Source organism: Entelurus aequoreus, linkage group LG09 (genome assembly GCF_033978785.1).
Source record: "Entelurus aequoreus isolate RoL-2023_Sb linkage group LG09, RoL_Eaeq_v1.1, whole genome shotgun sequence".
NCBI lineage: Eukaryota > Metazoa > Chordata > Actinopteri > Syngnathiformes > Syngnathidae > Entelurus > Entelurus aequoreus.
Window position 1 is genome coordinate 43,529,761 of NC_084739.1, and position 18,963 is coordinate 43,548,723.

The following is an 18,963-nucleotide window of genomic DNA, read 5'->3' on the forward strand; positions in this document are numbered from 1 at the left end:
ATAGAATCGTGACCCCAAGAATCGATATTGAACACACCCAAAGATTCACAGCCCTAATTTATATATATATATATAAATATATATATATATATATATATATATATATATATATATATATATATATATATATATATATATATATATATATATATATATATATATATATATATATATATATATACATATATACATATACGCATATATGCGTGTATATACAGTATGTTTATAAGTCTCTACATATATATATATATACAGTATATATATATACATACATATGTATATATACATACCTATGTATATATAGTTATGTATGTATATGTTAATGCATTTTTATGTATATATGTAAATATTTGTATGTATATGTACGTATATACTGTATATCTATATATGTCTATACATACATAAGTGTGTCCATGTATATGTATATATGTGTATGTATATATATATATATGTATATATGGAAAAATATACATGTACAACATTGGTGTGGCTCGGGTGCTAGGGCGGCTGTGCCAGTAACTTGAGGGTTCCAGGTTCGAGCCCAGCTTCCACCACCTTAGTCACGTCCGTTGTGTTCTTGAGCAAGACACTTCACCCTTGCTCCTGATGGGTCGTGGTTAGTGTCTTGCATGGCAGCTCCCGCTGTCAGTGTGTGAATGTGTGTGTGATTGGGTGAATGTTGAAAAAGTGTCAAAGCGCTTTGAGTACCTTGAAGGTAGAAAAGCGCTGTAAAAATATAATCCATTTACCATATATATATATATATATATATATATATATATATATATATATATATATATATATATATATATATATATATATATATATATATATATATATATATATATATATATATATATATATACTACCGTTCAAAAGTTTGGGCTCACATTATAATGTCCTTATTTTCAATGAAGATAACTTTAAACTAGTCTTAACTTTAAAGAAATACACTCTATACATTGCTAATGTGGTAAATGACTATTCTAGCTGCAAATGTCTGGTTTTTGGTGAAATATCTACATAGGTGTATAGAGGCCCATTTCCAGCAACTATCACTTCAGTGTTCTAATGGTACAATGTGTTTGCTCATTGGCTCAGAAGGCTAATTGATGATTAGAAAACCCTTGTGCAATCATGTTCACACATCTGAAAACAGTTTAGCTCGTTACAGAAGCTACAAAACTGACCTTCCTTTGAGCAGATTGAGTTTCTGGAGCATCACATTTGTGGGGTCAATTAAATGCTCAAAATGGCCAGAAAAAGAGAACTTTCATCTGAAACTTGACAGTCTATTCTTGTTCTTAGAAATGAAGGCTATTCCACAAAATTGTTTGGGTTACGTTTTCGTTACTTTTCTTTTTCTTTTCGGGCCGTTTTGTGTTTGGCTTTGATCAGCGGAGCAGTAGACCTTTTGTTTACACCCGCGAGGAGCTGTTTGCGCTCTCCTTACCAGCGCTATAGGGAACGCGGCCGGACCTTCCCGTGGAACTACGGAAAAAGCGCAGGGGACGCGCTCCTTCATAAAGATGAAGGAGCGCAGAAGGAAATTTAAGCCTGCAATCCCCTCTGTCCTCATGGGCGAACAAAATGGACGAATTGTTTGGGCTCGTCCGAACTCAAAAGGAGTACGCCGTGTGCGGCATCATGTGCTTTACGGAGACTCGGCTACACGCGGACTTCCCAGACCACACCGCGTCTCTACCCGGCTTCACAACCTCACGGGCGGATAGAAGCACACTCCTGAGCGGTAAGAAAAAAGGCGGAGGGATTGCCATCTTGGTGAACGAGAGGTGGTGTAATCCTGCTCATACTACTGTAAAGGAGTGTGTTTGTACGCCGGACATTGAACTTCTGACTGTTGGAATTCGGCCATATTATTTGCCAAGGGAATTTACTAATCTTCATTGGAGTGTATGTTCCTCCTTCTGCTGACGAAACTGCTGCTTGTGACACCATTCACGCCGCTGTTGCTAAGCAACAGACCAAACATCCCGATGCCCTCATTCTCATTTCGGGTGACTTTAATCATGTTTCTCTGGACTCTATTTTACCCACTTTCCATCAATATGTACACTGTGCAACACGGGAAAATAAAACTCTGGACCTACTGTATGCTAATTCAAAAGATGCATACAGAGCCACTGCCCTGCCCCCCCTGGGACGGTCTGATCACAATCTGGTGCTTTTAACACCTCATTACGTTCCTGCTGTGAGGAGGCAGCCCATCTCAACTAAATCAGTGCAAATGAGAAGTATTGAGGCAGGCATAGCCTTACAAGACTGCTTTGAGACTACAGACTGGGAAGTACTCTGTAAGCCTCACGGGACAGATATCAACAAAATCACAGACTGCATCACTGACTATATAAATTTCTGTGAGGACTCCATCATCCCGACAAAAACTGTCCACTGTTACCCAAATAACAAGCCCTGGATTACCAGCCAGCTAAAGGTGCTGCTAAATAAAAAGAAGCGAGCCTTCAGATCCGGTGATCGGGACGAGTTGAAGAGGATTCAGTGGCAGCTCAAAGTTAATCTTCAAGAAGGGAAAGATGCCTATAGAAGGAAGCTTGAAGCTAAACTCCAACAAAACAACACTCGTGAGGTTTGGAAGTGTATGAAGGCCATCGCAGGCTTCAACAATAAAGCCAAACTGCTGGATGGGGGTGCAGATAGAGCCAACGAGCTGAATTTGTTTTTCAACAGATTTAGCAACGCACCCCTTACTGGCCCTCCCCCCACTACTCCTGTTCTCACACCTCCACCTCCCCCTCCTTCTCTTTTACCTGCCACAGCCGTCCCCCCCCCCCCCCCCCTCCCCCACTTCCACCCCCATTGAGAAAGCCAGCCCGGTGTGTCTGACACCTGGACTTGTAAGACGGCAGCTGGAGAAAGTCAATCCAGCTAAGTCAGCAGGCCCTGGCCGAGTCAACCCCTGGGTCCTGAAGACTTGCGCTGCTCAGCTAACTGGGATCCTGCACTCCATCTTCAACCTGAGTCTGAAGCTAGAACGGATACCAGTGCTATAGAAAACATCCTGCATAGTGCCGGTGCCCAAGAAGCTCATCCCATCAAGCTCAAATGACTTCAGACCTGTAGCCCTGACGTCCCAGGTCATGAAGGTCCTCGAGAGACTTGTGCTGGATCAGCTGAGGCCACTGGTGGCTCCTTCCCTGGATCCTCTACAGTTTGCAATTCAGCCCCATGTAGGAGTGGACGATGCTGTTATCTACCTGCTGCATCATGCTCACTCTCACCTGGATGGTGGGAAGGGCACTGTGAGGATCATGTTTTTTGATTTCTCCAGTGCCTTTAACACCATTCAGCCAATTCTGATGAGTGACAAGTTGCTCAGGATGGGTGTCAGTCCATCCATTGTCTCCTGGATCACTGATTACTTGTCTGACAGGCCCCAGTTTGTGCGACTGGGGAGCTCCGTGTCGGATACTGTGGTCAGTGGTGTAAGTGCTCCACAGGGGACCGTCCTGTCTCCTTTCCTGTTCACCCTGTACACCTCAGACTTCCAGTATAGTTCCAGGTCCTGCCACCTGCAGAAATACTCTGACGACTCTGCTGTGGTCGGGTGTATCGGAGAGGGACGGGAATTGGAGTACAGGACACTGATCGCTGACTTTGTGGAGTGGTCTCAGGCGAACCATCTGGTCCTTAATGTGGACAAGACCAAAGAGCTGGTCATCGACTTCAGGAAGAGAGTGACCCCGGTGGAGCCCATCAAGATCCAGGGCCGGGAGGTGGCAGTAGTGGAGCAGTACAAGTACCTGGGAGTCCACTTGAACAGCAGACTGGACTGGAAGGACAACTGCAAAGCTAGAAGGGCATGAGCAGACTCTTTTTCCTGAGGAAGCTTAGGTCATTCAATGTGTGCAGCAAGCTGTTGGAGATATTTTATCAGTCTGTTGTGGCCAGTGCACTGTACTTTGCAGTGGTTTGTTGGGGGAGCAGCACCAGCAAAAGGGACTCAAACCGGATTGATAATCTGATCTGGAAAGCCGGCCAAACTATTGGCACGCAGTTGGAGGTGTTTGTGTCAGTGAGGGACAGGAGGTCACTGGACAAACTGCTGGCCATCATAGACAATCCTGCCCATCCACTTCACCTGACAATTAAGGGACAGCGGAGTTCAATCTCCAACAGGCTCCTTCAACTTCCTTCCCGCACTGTGCGATTCAAGAACTCCTTCATTCCACACTCCATCCAGCTGTATAATCACTCGCCATACAGCAATAGATGACATCTGCCTATTACCTGACACCTGACATGTTAGCTACTTCTCTTTGTTTATAATGTCTATTTTCTATTTCCTGCTGGACCTATTCTCTATTTTATGCTGCTGCTGTCATATAGACTGTATATACTGTAATATTGTACATGGTCATTGGTTTATATTGTATATATGTTATAGACATAATATAATATATCTGTATATAAATTACTCTGTACACATATTATGTATATATTCGTATATATTTTAGATTTTTTTATAGCTATATTAGTCTATTTATACCTGCATTGTCCTTTCCATCATTGTAACTGAGCTACTGTGTTGAACAATTTCCCTTGTGGATCATTAAAGTTTGTCTAAGTCTAAGTGACCCCAAACTTTTGAACGGTAGTGTATATATATATATATATATATATATATATATATATATATATATATATATATATATATATATATATATATATATATATATATATATACGTTTGTCTTCCTTTCTTCATTGGAATATTTCCACTGCATTTGTTCTTTTTTGTTATTTAGATAGTATTTGTCTAATTGAAAGTTCCAAAAAAGTTATGAGTATTGGAACTGCAACAGTTCCAAAAACAAACAACATGACCTTTAACCTATACTACCCTAATTATGTTGTAATGCATAAACTCAATAGAGAGCTTACTTTGACAACAGTTAAAAATTAAGAAACACATTCGCACACAAAGCATCACAATCACAGATTTATAGCAACACAAAATATGTCAGATTTAATACAAAAAAATTCAGAGATACCCCAAAGGTTTTATGATAAACAATGTTAATGTGTTTTGTTCCTCTATTAATATGCTTTTTTTTTTTCTAGCCGCTGATGGAAGCTCATTTTTTTCTAAATGGTAGTTGTTCACCAGTACAGTCGTATCCTCAGAGTGTTTCTGATCACATGCTGCTCTGCAATAAAGGCTGCGAGTGCCCAAGGAAGCGCATATTCCAGAGTCACCAGTCCTCCCAGGTTGTACTTGTAACCTGAGTAGTCCCAGGGACATGCTTTCAGCAAACTGAGCACAGTTCCCCAGGTGAACTCCCACAAGTAAATGAACAAAGTGTATGTGAGGAGACGCACGGGCAGTGGTCGATGATGAGTCAGCAGCAGCCAGTTTCTCAGTCTCTCCATAAGGTAGATTGCAGTGGCATACATGGGCAGCGCCCAGAGACTGCTGTATCCCATCATCCTCCTGTCCTGGATGCTGCACCAGTCCAACACGGCGGTGAAGCACACCTCGCAGAGACAGCCGTGTAATGCATACACATAGAGACGAGCCAGTACAGACAGGGTACAAGTCTTTGTTTGGACTTCATTGCCAACTTGTCCTGACAACAAGAAAACCAATTTAGTATGTGTAAGTGTCCTCGTGTGTAGCAGGACACTTCATTTCTTGGCCAAAAGTGTAAAAAATAGTGGGTCGTAATAATATAACAGTATGGTTTCCATCACCATGAACCCATTCAGGCGCATGTATTTTTGGCAATGCATTATAACAACAATACTGAAATTAATAGATGGTAATAGTCCAACTCATAAAATTTGAAGATGATATCAGTAAAAAAAAAAAGCATTTACTCTGGATTAGATAACAAGTCCATCCATCCATCCATTTCTACCTCTTGACAGACAACATTCACACTCATATTCACACACTTGGGCCAATTTAGTGTTGCCAATCAGACTATCCCCAGGTGCATGTCTTTCGATGATATGCATTTGTTATATCTATTCAATGAACTTAAAATAGTAGTGCATATGGCTACATTGAGCTTTTCAAGGCTATGAGATTCAATGCAAGTGTAAGCCACTGTAATTGTTGTTGTTGTATTTTTTTATAATTAATGGCTGTGATGGTGATGGAAATGATCAGCGATAATACCGGTAACCATAATTGTACATAGTATTTAATCACTATTACGGATGTTGTTATTACATTTTTTTATTTTTGCTGCAGTTGTTACATAAGATGTAATATTGTACATGGTAATTGGGATTTATTATATATTGTATATATTATAGAAAAATAGCCTTCCGCCCGATTGTAGCTGAGATAGGCTCCAGCGCCCCCCGCGACCCCGAAGGGAATAAGCGGTAGAAAATGGATGGATGGATGGATAATATAATATAATATATCAGTATATATTATATACTGTATATACAATATGTAAATATTACGTTTATGTTGTATTTTATATTGCTACTATGGTACATTTTTAGTCTACTTTATACCTGCATTAGCCTTTCCATCCTATGTAACTGAGCTACTGTGTGGAACAATTTCCCTTGTAGATCAATAAAGTTTGTCTAAGTCTAAGTCCACCAGTGTTATTGATACTGTTGTTGCTATTAATCATTTGTGTTTCTCCTTTTTTAGTATCGTGTTTGGGTGTGTTTTCAATTGCTTTATGAGGATTGTAAAAGTGAGATTAGGTGGGAAATGGGGTTGCTCTATTTTATTTTTATTTTATTAGATTGATTAACATTCTGTCTAAATTTTTATAAATTAAATAAATGGGGGGAAAAGAGGTGCATTTGAGATGTCAATAAATGAATGCCAAGGCCGCTTGATTTGAAATTTTACCGCAAACTTATTCCAAGCACCTTTCTGCTCCGTCACTGATAAGAATAAAATAGCAAATTTCCCCTGACATTGTTACTCTTCCCCGTGGTGCTCGGGGGCCAAATTTGGCCGACCAGCATCCACAACCACCGGGCATCTCCTTTTCATATACAGAAGGAAATATGTTATTGTCAAGTATGTCTTATATGGAAACAACTTCTTGCAATATGCACCGCAGTGTCTCCCAAAGTGCATCTTTAGCATGCTTCTGTTGTCCAGATCGCACTTCAAAACAGCCGAAAAAAGGTGATATATATTATTATTTGTTCGCTGCATGTCAACAACATGACGAAACACCACAGTTTGGACCATATGACGCCAAAAATGTGGAGAGAAATGACTGTGTCCATGGTGACAGCCCGTATATACACAAAATCCTCATTTAAATAGGGCAGTTTGCACTTGTTATCAATTGGAAAAATCACCCACAAATAATACACAAAATGTTACAATTTGCACACACTATTTAGCACTTGTTATTTGGATCTTACTAGAAGTGTGGAAGTGGCACGCACAGCCCACCACTGCCCTGAACAGTTGTTAGTAATTGCACATTTAGATAAAAAAAATGCAATATGTGCTAAATGTATTAATGTGTTACATGTGGTAGCACATGCCAGCCCTCTACGAATCTCACTTTGAACGTGCCAGGATTCGTGAGATTGGGATCATATTTATTCTTGCAATTTCGTACAACGTTCACAACTTCCACGCATATTTTGGCCAATTGGACATCAATTTGTATCCAGTAGAGCTCACATCCTCATTCACAGTCACTACGTTTCCATGCACTAAATTAGTCTGATTTCTCAAATAGTTTGTTTTTTTGTATTTACACACCTATGTGTAAAGTCCAAGTGTCCATGCACTCTCTCTTTTGCGACTATTGGTCATACACCATGTGCCTCCCCGTACACTGGGGGGGCGCTTATTTCATTGATCTATGCATCCATCCATCCATTTACTACCGCTTGTCCCTTTCGGGGTGCTGGAGCCTATCCCAACTGCACTCGGGCGGAAGGCGGGCTACACCCTGGACAAGTCGCCACTTAATCGCAAGGCCAAAACAGATTCACACTCACATTCACACAGTGGGGCCAATTTAGTGTTGCCAATCAACCTATCCCAGGTGCATGTCTTTAGAGGTGGTAGGAAGCCGGAGTACCCGGAGGGAACCCACATTTAAGCGCTGTTAAATTAATTCCTTTTTCTATAATGACGTCACACTAGCCAACTGCGGATCCTTACAACTTGTTGATGTTAAACAGCAGACAGTATCAAAAACTGATCTTGGATTGTGCTACGAACATGACGCTACTACCAAGAACGTATCAGGGCAGATGCAGATTCGAAACAAAGACAGACCGGTGGAAGAGATTTTTCAAATGAGTTTTTGGACGAACAATCATGGAAACAAAACGCTTGAATGTCTCGGAGTTCATTCATAAGGCTTTTGATTGATGGAAGGAGTTATAAATCCGAAGGGAAAGACAGTCCGTGCTACGGTCGATACCATTCAAGATGAAGTTTGCTATTGTTCTGGACTATCTTGTCAGTTGTGTGGAATACAGTTATTGATAATCAGTTATGGAGTGCACAAATGGAGCGTGAAGAGGTTTGTGTACACTTTATTATTCACCTTTAATATAACTGCTTCATTATCTTTCATCTCATTCTTATTCCGTTAGGGAGTCTGAATTAAGCCGGCATTTTACATTTCCTTAGCTACCTGCTTCAATAAATATCTGTTTCTTTTTTCTACCATTGATGCACTTGAAAATGTTTTGTTCTTTTAATTTGTGAAGCAAATAAAAAGGATCCTCTTCATGACAATTGTTGCTATTTTTTATTGGATAGTATCTGCTTCCGGGTTGTATCCTGGGCGTTGAGACTGGCGCGCGTGATACGAAGGGTCCTCTCCAGTTGCACACACCCACTCGAGATATTTAGTTTCCAATCGCTTAATCCAGGTGTGTAGGCCTGGACCGATAACAAATTTTGTTAGACAATATATTGATCTACAAATTATTGCCGATAAACAATACAATTGCCAATATTTTTTGCGACCAAATTAACCACTGATGTAATGACGATACATAATAATAATGGAAGCGTACCACTTCAAATGCAATTAAGTTGTATAGGTCATATATTTTACATTGTAATTGAAACGCAAACTTTTAAACACCAAGCTAAATAAAACCAACAAATAATACAAACACAACATAATGTCTGTAAGCTAAATTTTGCACTTGAATAAAAAAAATCACAACCAAAATCGGTTCTGTCAGGGGGTGGGAGACCCTCAAATATACAAAAAAATTGCCCAAAACAATAAATAAAATGTCTAAATGAAATAATGTTGACCAAAATGATCACGGTTATCATTATTATCGTGGTGTTGTTGAATGTGCTCAAAAAGTAATTATACACACACTTACATTTTATTACCAAGTTTTATTTTTTTATTAACTAGAATAAATAGACACAATATACTTTACCGGCAGAGGAAACATCAAATATTGTTTTGGCTTCATAAGAGCCACATTATTTTTATTTGTGTATTTACAGTAAATATGTTTAGATTTTATTTTAGATTGAAAAGGATGGTCAGTTGTTTCACTTCAGATTTGTGACGTCACGTGAGTTAACTTCCTTTTGAACGCAGTCCGTGTCCGTCTGTTTCAACTCGTCGTGTTTATCAATTACTTTGCACAAAAACAGCACATTCTTAGTTTAGTGTGAATACTGTCGCTCGGTTGTTTAAACAGTACTGTATTTGTGCAATTTCAGATTGGGGAATGACATTTCGTAATGGGGAAAGACGTTAATATCTGTTGTTTACATGTTAGCATTCAAGCTAGCAGCAGTCAGTCCGTCTGTATAAGTGCAGTTATGAATGGTGGTTCTTTGATCATTTTAATTTGTTACAATAATACTAACTGTCGGGACTTTCCAAAGATTTATCGAATATCGGCCCGGGCCTACAGGTGTGTTAGTCTGACTTTTCAAAAAACAAACACAATCGGATTAAGGTGATTCCATGGGCTGTTGGAGGCGTATTTAGAGCCAAACTATTTGAGGAATCAAATTAATTTAGTACTGATTGACAAGTGTTGTTTTGTGATAATAATCTGTCATCGTCACTCATGGGTTTGGTTTTTTCACTCCAAGGGTGGCATTATCCCGACATCTGACACACATGCCCTGATATGGTGAGCAAATAAGCGCTGAGCAAAAATAAATTAAATCTTTTTTTCTCCCTCATTCTTGTGGCGCCCCTGAGGGAATTGCCCATGTGGCCTATCGCTACTGCCTGGACCTCATAGGATTGACAGCAATTCTCTAATTAGGATTAACAGGCTGTGATCTCAGCTTAACTAACTAAAGACTCGGAAATGGGTTTGCATTTAGCACAGCAACGTATTGAGCGGCTATCACTTTTATGTTATCATGTCTTTTCTTAAAATTACACGGATAATTAAAGTCATACAGTATCATTGCTGCTTGTTTCATTACTTCCTTCATAGCAGTGCTAATCAATGCTATAACAAGTCACAAAGTGTGGACATCTGCAGCCATAGAACACAGACTAAAAGTGCCATTAACAGTCATAACTCTCACCTGGGTCATCACTACCTTGTATTCTCCTCTCATGTAGTATTCTCGCCTCCATCCTCAGGCAGCATATGTGTCCCTGTGCCTTTTTAATCCCCCTCTGTGTGTAGGTGTGTGTGTGTGTGAGTGTGTACACGTGTGTATCTCGAGCTAAACATTAAGCTGATCCATGTTTGACAGAGACGTTCCTGTGACATACTGAGGTCGAGGACAGAGGCAGAAACCCAGGAAGCAAATCTGTACGACAAGTTAAAATCGATGCGTGCGGTACAAATGCCAGTATTGATCTGATGGGCTTTCCTGTGAATGCTGTCTTTCATAGCCTCAATCAATGCACTTGCACAAATATAAGATCATCAATATTTGTACATTGAAGCCCTATTTAATGAAGCGTTGAGTCATTATTGGGTCATCTTCACTTTTAACAATGCACAAAGGAGCTGGGCCTGTCAATAATGATAATAAAAGTTAATGATTGGCTCTAAATCTAACCCCACTTGTATTGTTCATTCTTTTGTATAAGCCGTTAAAAAGTGCTCAATTTGATTTAGATTTTTAATTTTTAAATTTTTATTAAGGATCCCCCATTAGCTAGTTGCCACAGCAACCCACTAGTCTTCCTGGGGTCCACAAACTCAATACAAATTACAAGTAAAAGCATATAATTATAACTACACAATACAAAACCAAACAAAAATCATCAACAAGCATACTAATTTACAGACTCAGATAAAATATTAGTTTCCTTTTAAAAACCTGTTTACTTTTAATGCTGGTGATTGGGAGATTGGGTGATTGGTAACCTATGCATAAAACAACTCACTATGCTATGACTACAGAACTAACAGCAAAGACAAGGCAATATGTACATATATGCATCCATTCATTTTCTACCGTTTGTCTCTTACGGGGTCGCGGGGGTGCTGGAGGCTATCCCAGCTGCACACGGGCGGAAGGCGGGGTACACCCTGGACAAGTCGCCACCTCATCGCAGGGCCAACACAGATAGACAGACAACATTCACACTCACAATAACACACTAGGGCCAATTTAGTGTTGCCAATCAACCTAACCCATATATATATATATATATATATATATATTAGGGGTGTGGGAAAAAATCGATTTGAATTCGAATCGCGATTCTCACGTTGTGCGATTCAGAATCGATTCTCATTTTTAAAAAATCTATTTTTTTTTTTTAATTAATCAATCCAACAAAACAATACACAGCAATACCATAACAATGCAATCCAATTCCAAAACCAAACCCGACCCAGCAACACTCAGAACTGCAATAAACAGAGCAATTGAGAGGAGACACAAACACGACACAGAACAAACCAAAAGTAGTGAAACAAAAATGAATATTATCAACAACAGTATCAATATTAGTTACAATTTCAACATAGCAGTGATTAAAAATCCCTCATTGACATTATCATTAGACATTTATAAAAAAAATTAAAAAATAACAATAGTGTCACAGTGGCTTACACTTGCATCGCATCTCATAAGCTTGACAACACACTGTGTCCAATATTTTCACAAAGATAAAATAAGTCATATTTTTGGTTCATTTAATAGTTAAAACAAATTTACATTATTGCAATCAGTTGATAAAACATTGTCCTTTACAATTATAAAAGCTTTTTACAAAAATCAACTACTCTGCTTGCATGTCAGCAGACTGGGGTAGATCCTGCTGAAATCCTACGTATTGAATTAATAGAGAATCCTTTTGAATCGGGAAAAAAATCGTTTTTGAATCGAGAATCGTGTTGAATTGGAAAAAAAAATCGATTTTGAATGGAATTGTGACCCCAAGAATCGATATTGAATCGAATCTTGGGACACCCAAAGATTCACAGCCCTAATATATGTATATATATATGTATATATATATATAATTGTGGGGAGGCGGGGCCGGCAGACCGACAGCGAGGCGTGCCCCGCCGGAGCCCGCTCCAAGATGGCGGCGAGGAGGCGTGGCCGGCAGTCCAACAGGGAGGCAGGGCACGCCGGAGCCCGCTCCAAGATGGCGGCGAGGAGTCGTGGACGACGAGCAAGCAGCGAGGCGGGACGCGCCGGGAGCGATGCCGCAATTGAAATAGACTGCAGGTGCGTGGATCGGGCAGCTGGGCACAATTTATTAACCTCCTCTCACTGAATAAAAGGGGAGCAGCAGAGGAGGACGAGGAATAGAAGGAGACGGAGAGAGACGGAAAGAGACAGACCCAACGAGAGGCGGATGCGGAGCGAGAGCGCAGGAGAGCCAAAGGGAGAAGAAGACGCACGCGGCTGAAAAGCAGGCGGCGGAGCGAGCAGCAGGTGGAGCTTAAAAGCGACCGGCGAAAGAAGACGAAGGTTTATTGGAAAAATAAAGAAGTCTAAACCTGCCCGCAGCTATGTTCGTCCTTGATGGTCCTGAGAACCCACACGACAGCTGGAGACTGTCACAATAATGTTTATACAGTATACCTTTTGTCTTTCATCACAGGATTTTTTTGTAAGTTTGATAAAAGATATAGACCAAAAACAAATGGTTCTCAGGAAAATATAATGCATTACATTTCATCCATTATGTTTCCAATCGAGGTGATACTGTGACAAATGTGGGTGTTTATTTAGTGCAACTACCTGAAACCAGTTTGATGAATGGTAGACCTCCAGATCAGAGTCCATAGATTCAGTAAACACAAATTCACCACATCAGAGTCAATGACCATAAAGTTATCAAGCTGTCAAAGGGTGGAAGCCTCGTAGATTATGTGTTTGGTTAGGGAAATTAGTATCGTGAGAAAAAAAACGACAAAAAACACCTCACTGACTAAAAACTAGCAAACAAATTTAACTAAATTTAAAATAAATAAGTAAAGCTAATATACAATTTTTGATTATATTATACTGCAATGATCAATATGATTATGCAAGCAAATTAGATTAGCATTGCATTTTCTTAAAAACATGTATCTCATTGGCTCACAAAAAGGGTTAAAAAATGAAAACAGTTTAATTTATAGGAAACTTCTACCTTTTTTGGGCACACTTCACATCTAAATCCAGCACATTTGGCTAGTGTGAGTGCTCTGGTCAACGTTCAAGTTCAGCGCAAAAAAACAAAGACTAAAAAAAATATCCAAAAGTAAAATTCCAACTGCGACTACATTTGCGTGTGTAATAGAATAGAATAGAATATAATGCTTTATTGTCATCAAACAAACCTATGACCAAGACTGTTAGGACCAGCCAGAGGGGGCACTCTTTCAGACCTCGGCAGACTTAAATGACTAGACACCAGTGGCACTGACGTCTGTGGTTAAGAAGGGTTTTAAAAGGCTTGTTCTCCAATATTTTGAAGAGACTGCCTCCCCCAAAACTTGGATTCACATCAGTTTGCCTACAGGCCACACCGGTCCACAGAGGACGCTATAGCCACTGCTCTCCACTCAGCTGTGGAACATCTGGAACTACCCAATACCTATGTCGTCGACTACAGCTCAGCGTTCAATACCATCGTTACTGACATACTGGTGGAGAATATTCACTTTCTTAAAAGAAACTCTGCAATTATATATTTTACAGACAAACATTTGTCCACTGTTTGTACCATGCTTGTGCTACAGCACACATCTTATTGTGAAACACGTAATGTTTTAAGATGAACAAAATGTGATCACTGAAAGGCGTACATGTCTGAAATTCTTCCAAAGCAGGACCCCCACCCAGAAATTCAACATACAGCTCATGAAAAACGTTGAATTTTGTTCATTGTTATATTAGCAAATATTATAATGGCAATGACTGATGTTATTTGATTATTACAATGACTTCAGCAGCACAGTGGATATCGCTTGTGCCTCACAGCGAGTCGGTCCTGGGTGTGAGTATTGTGTGTGGTTTTAACTGCCAATTACTGTCAATGGAAAAATGGTACCAGTTATTTCTATGGTAAAATTGTGGCGACTAAGCTATCAGTTTTTATCGTAAAATCTACTGACTTTTAATATTGTTGAAATGTTGACGCTAATAACGCAAAGATCATATGCAGATTATTTTTCTTCTTTAAAGGCCTACTGAGATGACATTTTTTTATTTAAACGGGGATAGCAGATCCATTTTATGTGTCATACTTGATCATTTCGCGATATTGCCATATTTTTGCTGAAAGGATTTAGTAGAGAACAACGACGATAAAGGTCGCAACTTTTGGTCGCTTATAAAAAAAAGCCTTGCCTATACCGGAAGTAGCGTGACGTCATCGGAGGAAGGACTCCTCACATTTTACCATTGTTTACACCAGCAGCGAGAGTGATTTGGACCGAGAAAGCGACGATTACCCCATTAATTAGGATGAAAGATTTGTGGATGAGGAAAGTGAGAGTGAAGGACTACAGTGCAGTGCAGGACGTATCTTTTTTCGCTCTGACCGTAACTTAGGTACAAGGGTTCATTGGATTCCACACTTCCTCCTTTTTCTATTGTGGATCACAGATTTGTATTTTAAACCACCTCGGATACTATATCCTCTTCAAAATGAGAGTCGAACGCGAAATGGACATTCACAGTGACTTTTATCTCCACGACAATACAACGGCGAAGCTCTTTAGCTACTGAGCTAACGTGATAGCATCGGGCTCAAATGCAGATAGAAACAAAATAAATAAATCCCTGACTGGAAGGATAGACAGAAGATCAACAATACTATTAAACCATGTACATGTAACTACACGGTTAATAACTTCCAGCCTGGCAAAGCTTAACAATGCTGTTGCTAACGACGCCATTGAAGTTAACTTAGCAACGGGACCTCACAGAGCTATGATAAAAACATTAGCGCTCCACCTACACCAGCCCTCATCTGCTCATCAACACCCGTGCTCACCTGCGTTCCAGCGATCGACGGAAGGACGAAGGACTTCACCCGATCATCCGTGCGGTTGGCGGCTAGCGTCGGCTAGCGCGTCTGCTATCCAAGTCAAAGTCGTCCTGGTTGTGTTGCTACAGCCAGCCGCTAATACACCGATCCCACCTACAACTTTCTTCTTTGCAGTCTTTATTGTTCATTAAACAAATTGCAAAAGATTCACCAACACAGATGTCCAGAATACTGTGGAATTTTGAGATGAAAACAGAGCTTTTTTGTATTGGATTCAATGGGGTACCAATACTTCTGGTTCAACGATTGACGTCACGCGCATACGTCATCATATATAGACGTTTTCAACCGGAAGTTTAGCTGGAAATTTAAAATTGCACTTTATAAGTTAATCCGGCCGTATTGGCATGTGTTGCAATGTTAAAATTTCATCATTGATATATAAAGTATCAGTCTGCGTGGTCGGTAGTAGTGGGTTTCAGTAGGCCTTTAAAAAAATTCTATGTATGGGATATGAAAGAGAAATATATCAAAATGACCCCTACATCCTTTAATTTTTTTTATCTGCGACCCTCATTACAAAAAACATTTGGACACCCATAGTTTGAAGTGATGATGGCAGTGAGAATTAAATATTTTTTAAATATATTTTTTGGGGCAAGCAGGACTTTAAAGCGGCGACCTAGTGGTAGAAGCTGGAGTGATGGGTGTAGTGGGTGCGTGGGGCCCAGTGATGGGCAAGCTACTTGGAAAATGTATTAACCTAAGCTAAAAGTTACTACACTACACAAAGTTACACGGCAAAAGTAGCTTGCTACATCAAAGCTACATATACATATATATATATACACATATACAGTATATACACACATATATATATATATATATATACATATATATATATATATATATATATATATATATATATATATATATATATATATATATATATATATATATATACACACATATACAGTATATACACATATACAGTATATACACATATATATATATATATATATATATATATATATATATATATATATATATATATATATATATATATATATATATATATATATATATATATATATATATATATCCATCCATCCATCCATCCATCCATCCATTTTCTACCGCTTGTCCCTTTTGGGGTTGCGGGGGGTCGCTGGAGCCTATCTCAGCTGCATTCGGGCAGTAGGCGGGGTACACCCTGGACAAGTCGCTACGTCATCACAGGGCCAACACAGATAGACAGACAACATTCACACTCACATTCACACACTAGGGCCAATTTAGTGTTGCCAATCAACCTATCCCCAGGTGCATGTCCTTGGAGGTGGGAGGAAGCCGGAGTCCCCGGAGGGAACCCACGCAGTCACGGGGAGAACATGCAAACTCCACACAGAAAGATCCCGAGCGCAGTATCGAACCCCAGACCTTCTTATTGTGAGGCAGATGCACTAATATTAACTATCTGTCATTTAGCTGGGGACACCCTACAACTACCTCTCGGGGTTCCCGCACCCCACGTACATGTAAAAAAACAAAACCAAAAAAACTGAACCTTTATCTTGAAAAAAACAATTGGATGGATGGACTTGAGTGTTGTTTATGAACAGTTAGTAATGGTTATGTGCAGTAAAACTTTTCATGAACTCAACTCACCTTAATGTATATTCCTAAATTTGTGTTGGACATCTTAGGTCAATTAAAAAGTAAGGGCATTGTTTTCTCGAAACACATACATTTGTCTAAATATGGCCAATGACACACAATATTGTGGGTTTCCTGGACGTCGTCTTCATCAAAATCACAAAACACGATGAGCAGGCAAACAGGCAGGCTGCCGAGGTGGGCAGGAAGGAGCATAACAGTATTGGTCTTTACCAAGGCGGGGACGTGAAGTGTAGCGTGAAGCATGAGGCATCAAACAATAACCAGTGCCCTCCTAACACAACTGAAGGGAATACGTAGGAAGGGTTGATTAGAATTGGATGTGGTTGTCCCGGAGCTTCGCCTCCAGCTTGGGCAGAAACACAAAAACACAAAGCGGTCACAACATTAGGAACAACGGGGAAAAACTCAAAACAATGAAACTGACCCTAATCTACGGGAGAGAATCCCTCTGCCATTTTCATGTATGTTTTATTCCTTTTTTTGAGTGGTCAGCTTGAAGCGTCCCTCTGTCTCCAACTCCCTCCCAAATATGAGTGGAAATAGTTTACAAAGTCAGTGAATTTGGAGTAATAGAGCATTAATGAAGTGATGGTACAAGTACTATAAAAGGTGGTACTAATAGCCTAGTGTGAGTATGTGTGTGTATGTGAGTATCGCGGCCGCATCCATTTAAAAGCACATCAAGATAATTGCTCATTTAGCATTGCTTCTAACGCGATCATTGTGGCAGATTTATGATCATTTACGACTATTTAAGTTTATATTGTCGCCAAACCTTTTCCCCAAAGATATCATTTCTAAAGAACATTAGTTTTTAATGGTATTTGCCCATTTGTTGTGCTGTGTTTATTTTTTCAATTAATATGATACTTTTTAATTTGCTTTACTGCGGTAGGAGATATCGAACACTTTTCTTTCCCCTTGGACCAATTAATCTATTTTTTTTAAATTTTTATGTACATTTTGGACATTATCTGGAATATGAACACATGACTATTGAAAATATTGGATTGAACTGAATTGCAGTTGTCAATGTAGTCTTATTGATTATTTTTCATACACAGTGGCGGGCCGCACGTTTCCCACCTAGGCCTTCAGTGATGTCCTGTGTCCAATTAACACCTTTCAAAATACCATCATTTACAGTTAGACCATTGGGCATTGAATCACCACCAACAGTGTACAAAACAGGTTATTTTCTGGCGCATTTAAAAATCAATAAACCCGCATCAGCAATTATGTAGTACTGTCAAAATAAAATTTGCAAAAAACATATTAAACGTGAAAAAATAAAGAAGTAAAAGATCTGAACTCACAATTTATAGAATCCATTCAAGCTTCCGGGGTTGGCCGACATCGTCTCACAAGATGTAGTTTCTCTTTAAATATCCTTCTTGAAAATGGCCTTGTAAATAGATGCAGACGAGGCATGTTGGCTGAGTTCTTAAAGTTTACTCCACAAGGTGCTCATCAAAATCATCCCGCTGCCGGCATGTCTAAACGGGGCTACTGGCATGCTCTTTACTACTGTGGCATGCTGGCTAATGGAGTTCTTATGTTACCTAGCTCATAACATCACAATATATATCTGCCTTAGGCCATCTAGTAGGCCGTACTGACAACAACTCGTGATCTGATTGGCTATCGCAGCTGTCTGTCAAATGTTTGTGTCCGTTCTCTTACATGCACGGACACCCGCATTGTTGATTCTGAAGGCCTTGGGCAGATTTGGTACAGCCTGGCAACATAAGCTAGCTGAATTCTGATTGGATAAAAACTTTATAACCTAAAAACAACAGCGCTGGAAGGAGCATAATATGAAATGAAGAGAATATGAATACTATTAGATATTTAGGGAAAGTAAATTTAAGGCCTACTGAAAC

General features: G+C 39.6%; 1 protein-coding gene across 2 annotated transcripts; it reads right to left on the reverse strand.

Moving 5' to 3' along the window:
• Window positions 1-4,976: 4,976 nt before the first annotated feature.
• On the reverse strand, window positions 4,977-10,644 carry LOC133656865 (transmembrane protein 229B-like). Of its 2 annotated transcripts, none has more exons than XM_062057728.1 (2): window positions 10,528-10,644; window positions 4,977-5,608 (listed from the first exon to the last, which is right to left on the reverse strand). In XM_062057728.1, exons 1-2 carry the CDS (start codon window positions 10,577-10,579, stop codon window positions 5,142-5,144), a joined length of 519 nt encoding a protein of 172 aa, XP_061913712.1. In that variant the 5' UTR covers window positions 10,580-10,644; the 3' UTR covers window positions 4,977-5,141. The 2 variants fall into 2 exon arrangements, with proteins under 2 accessions (XP_061913712.1, XP_061913713.1); XM_062057729.1 differs by having other exon boundaries at window positions 10,543-10,614.
• Between the last annotated feature and the right edge of the window lie 8,319 nt (window positions 10,645-18,963).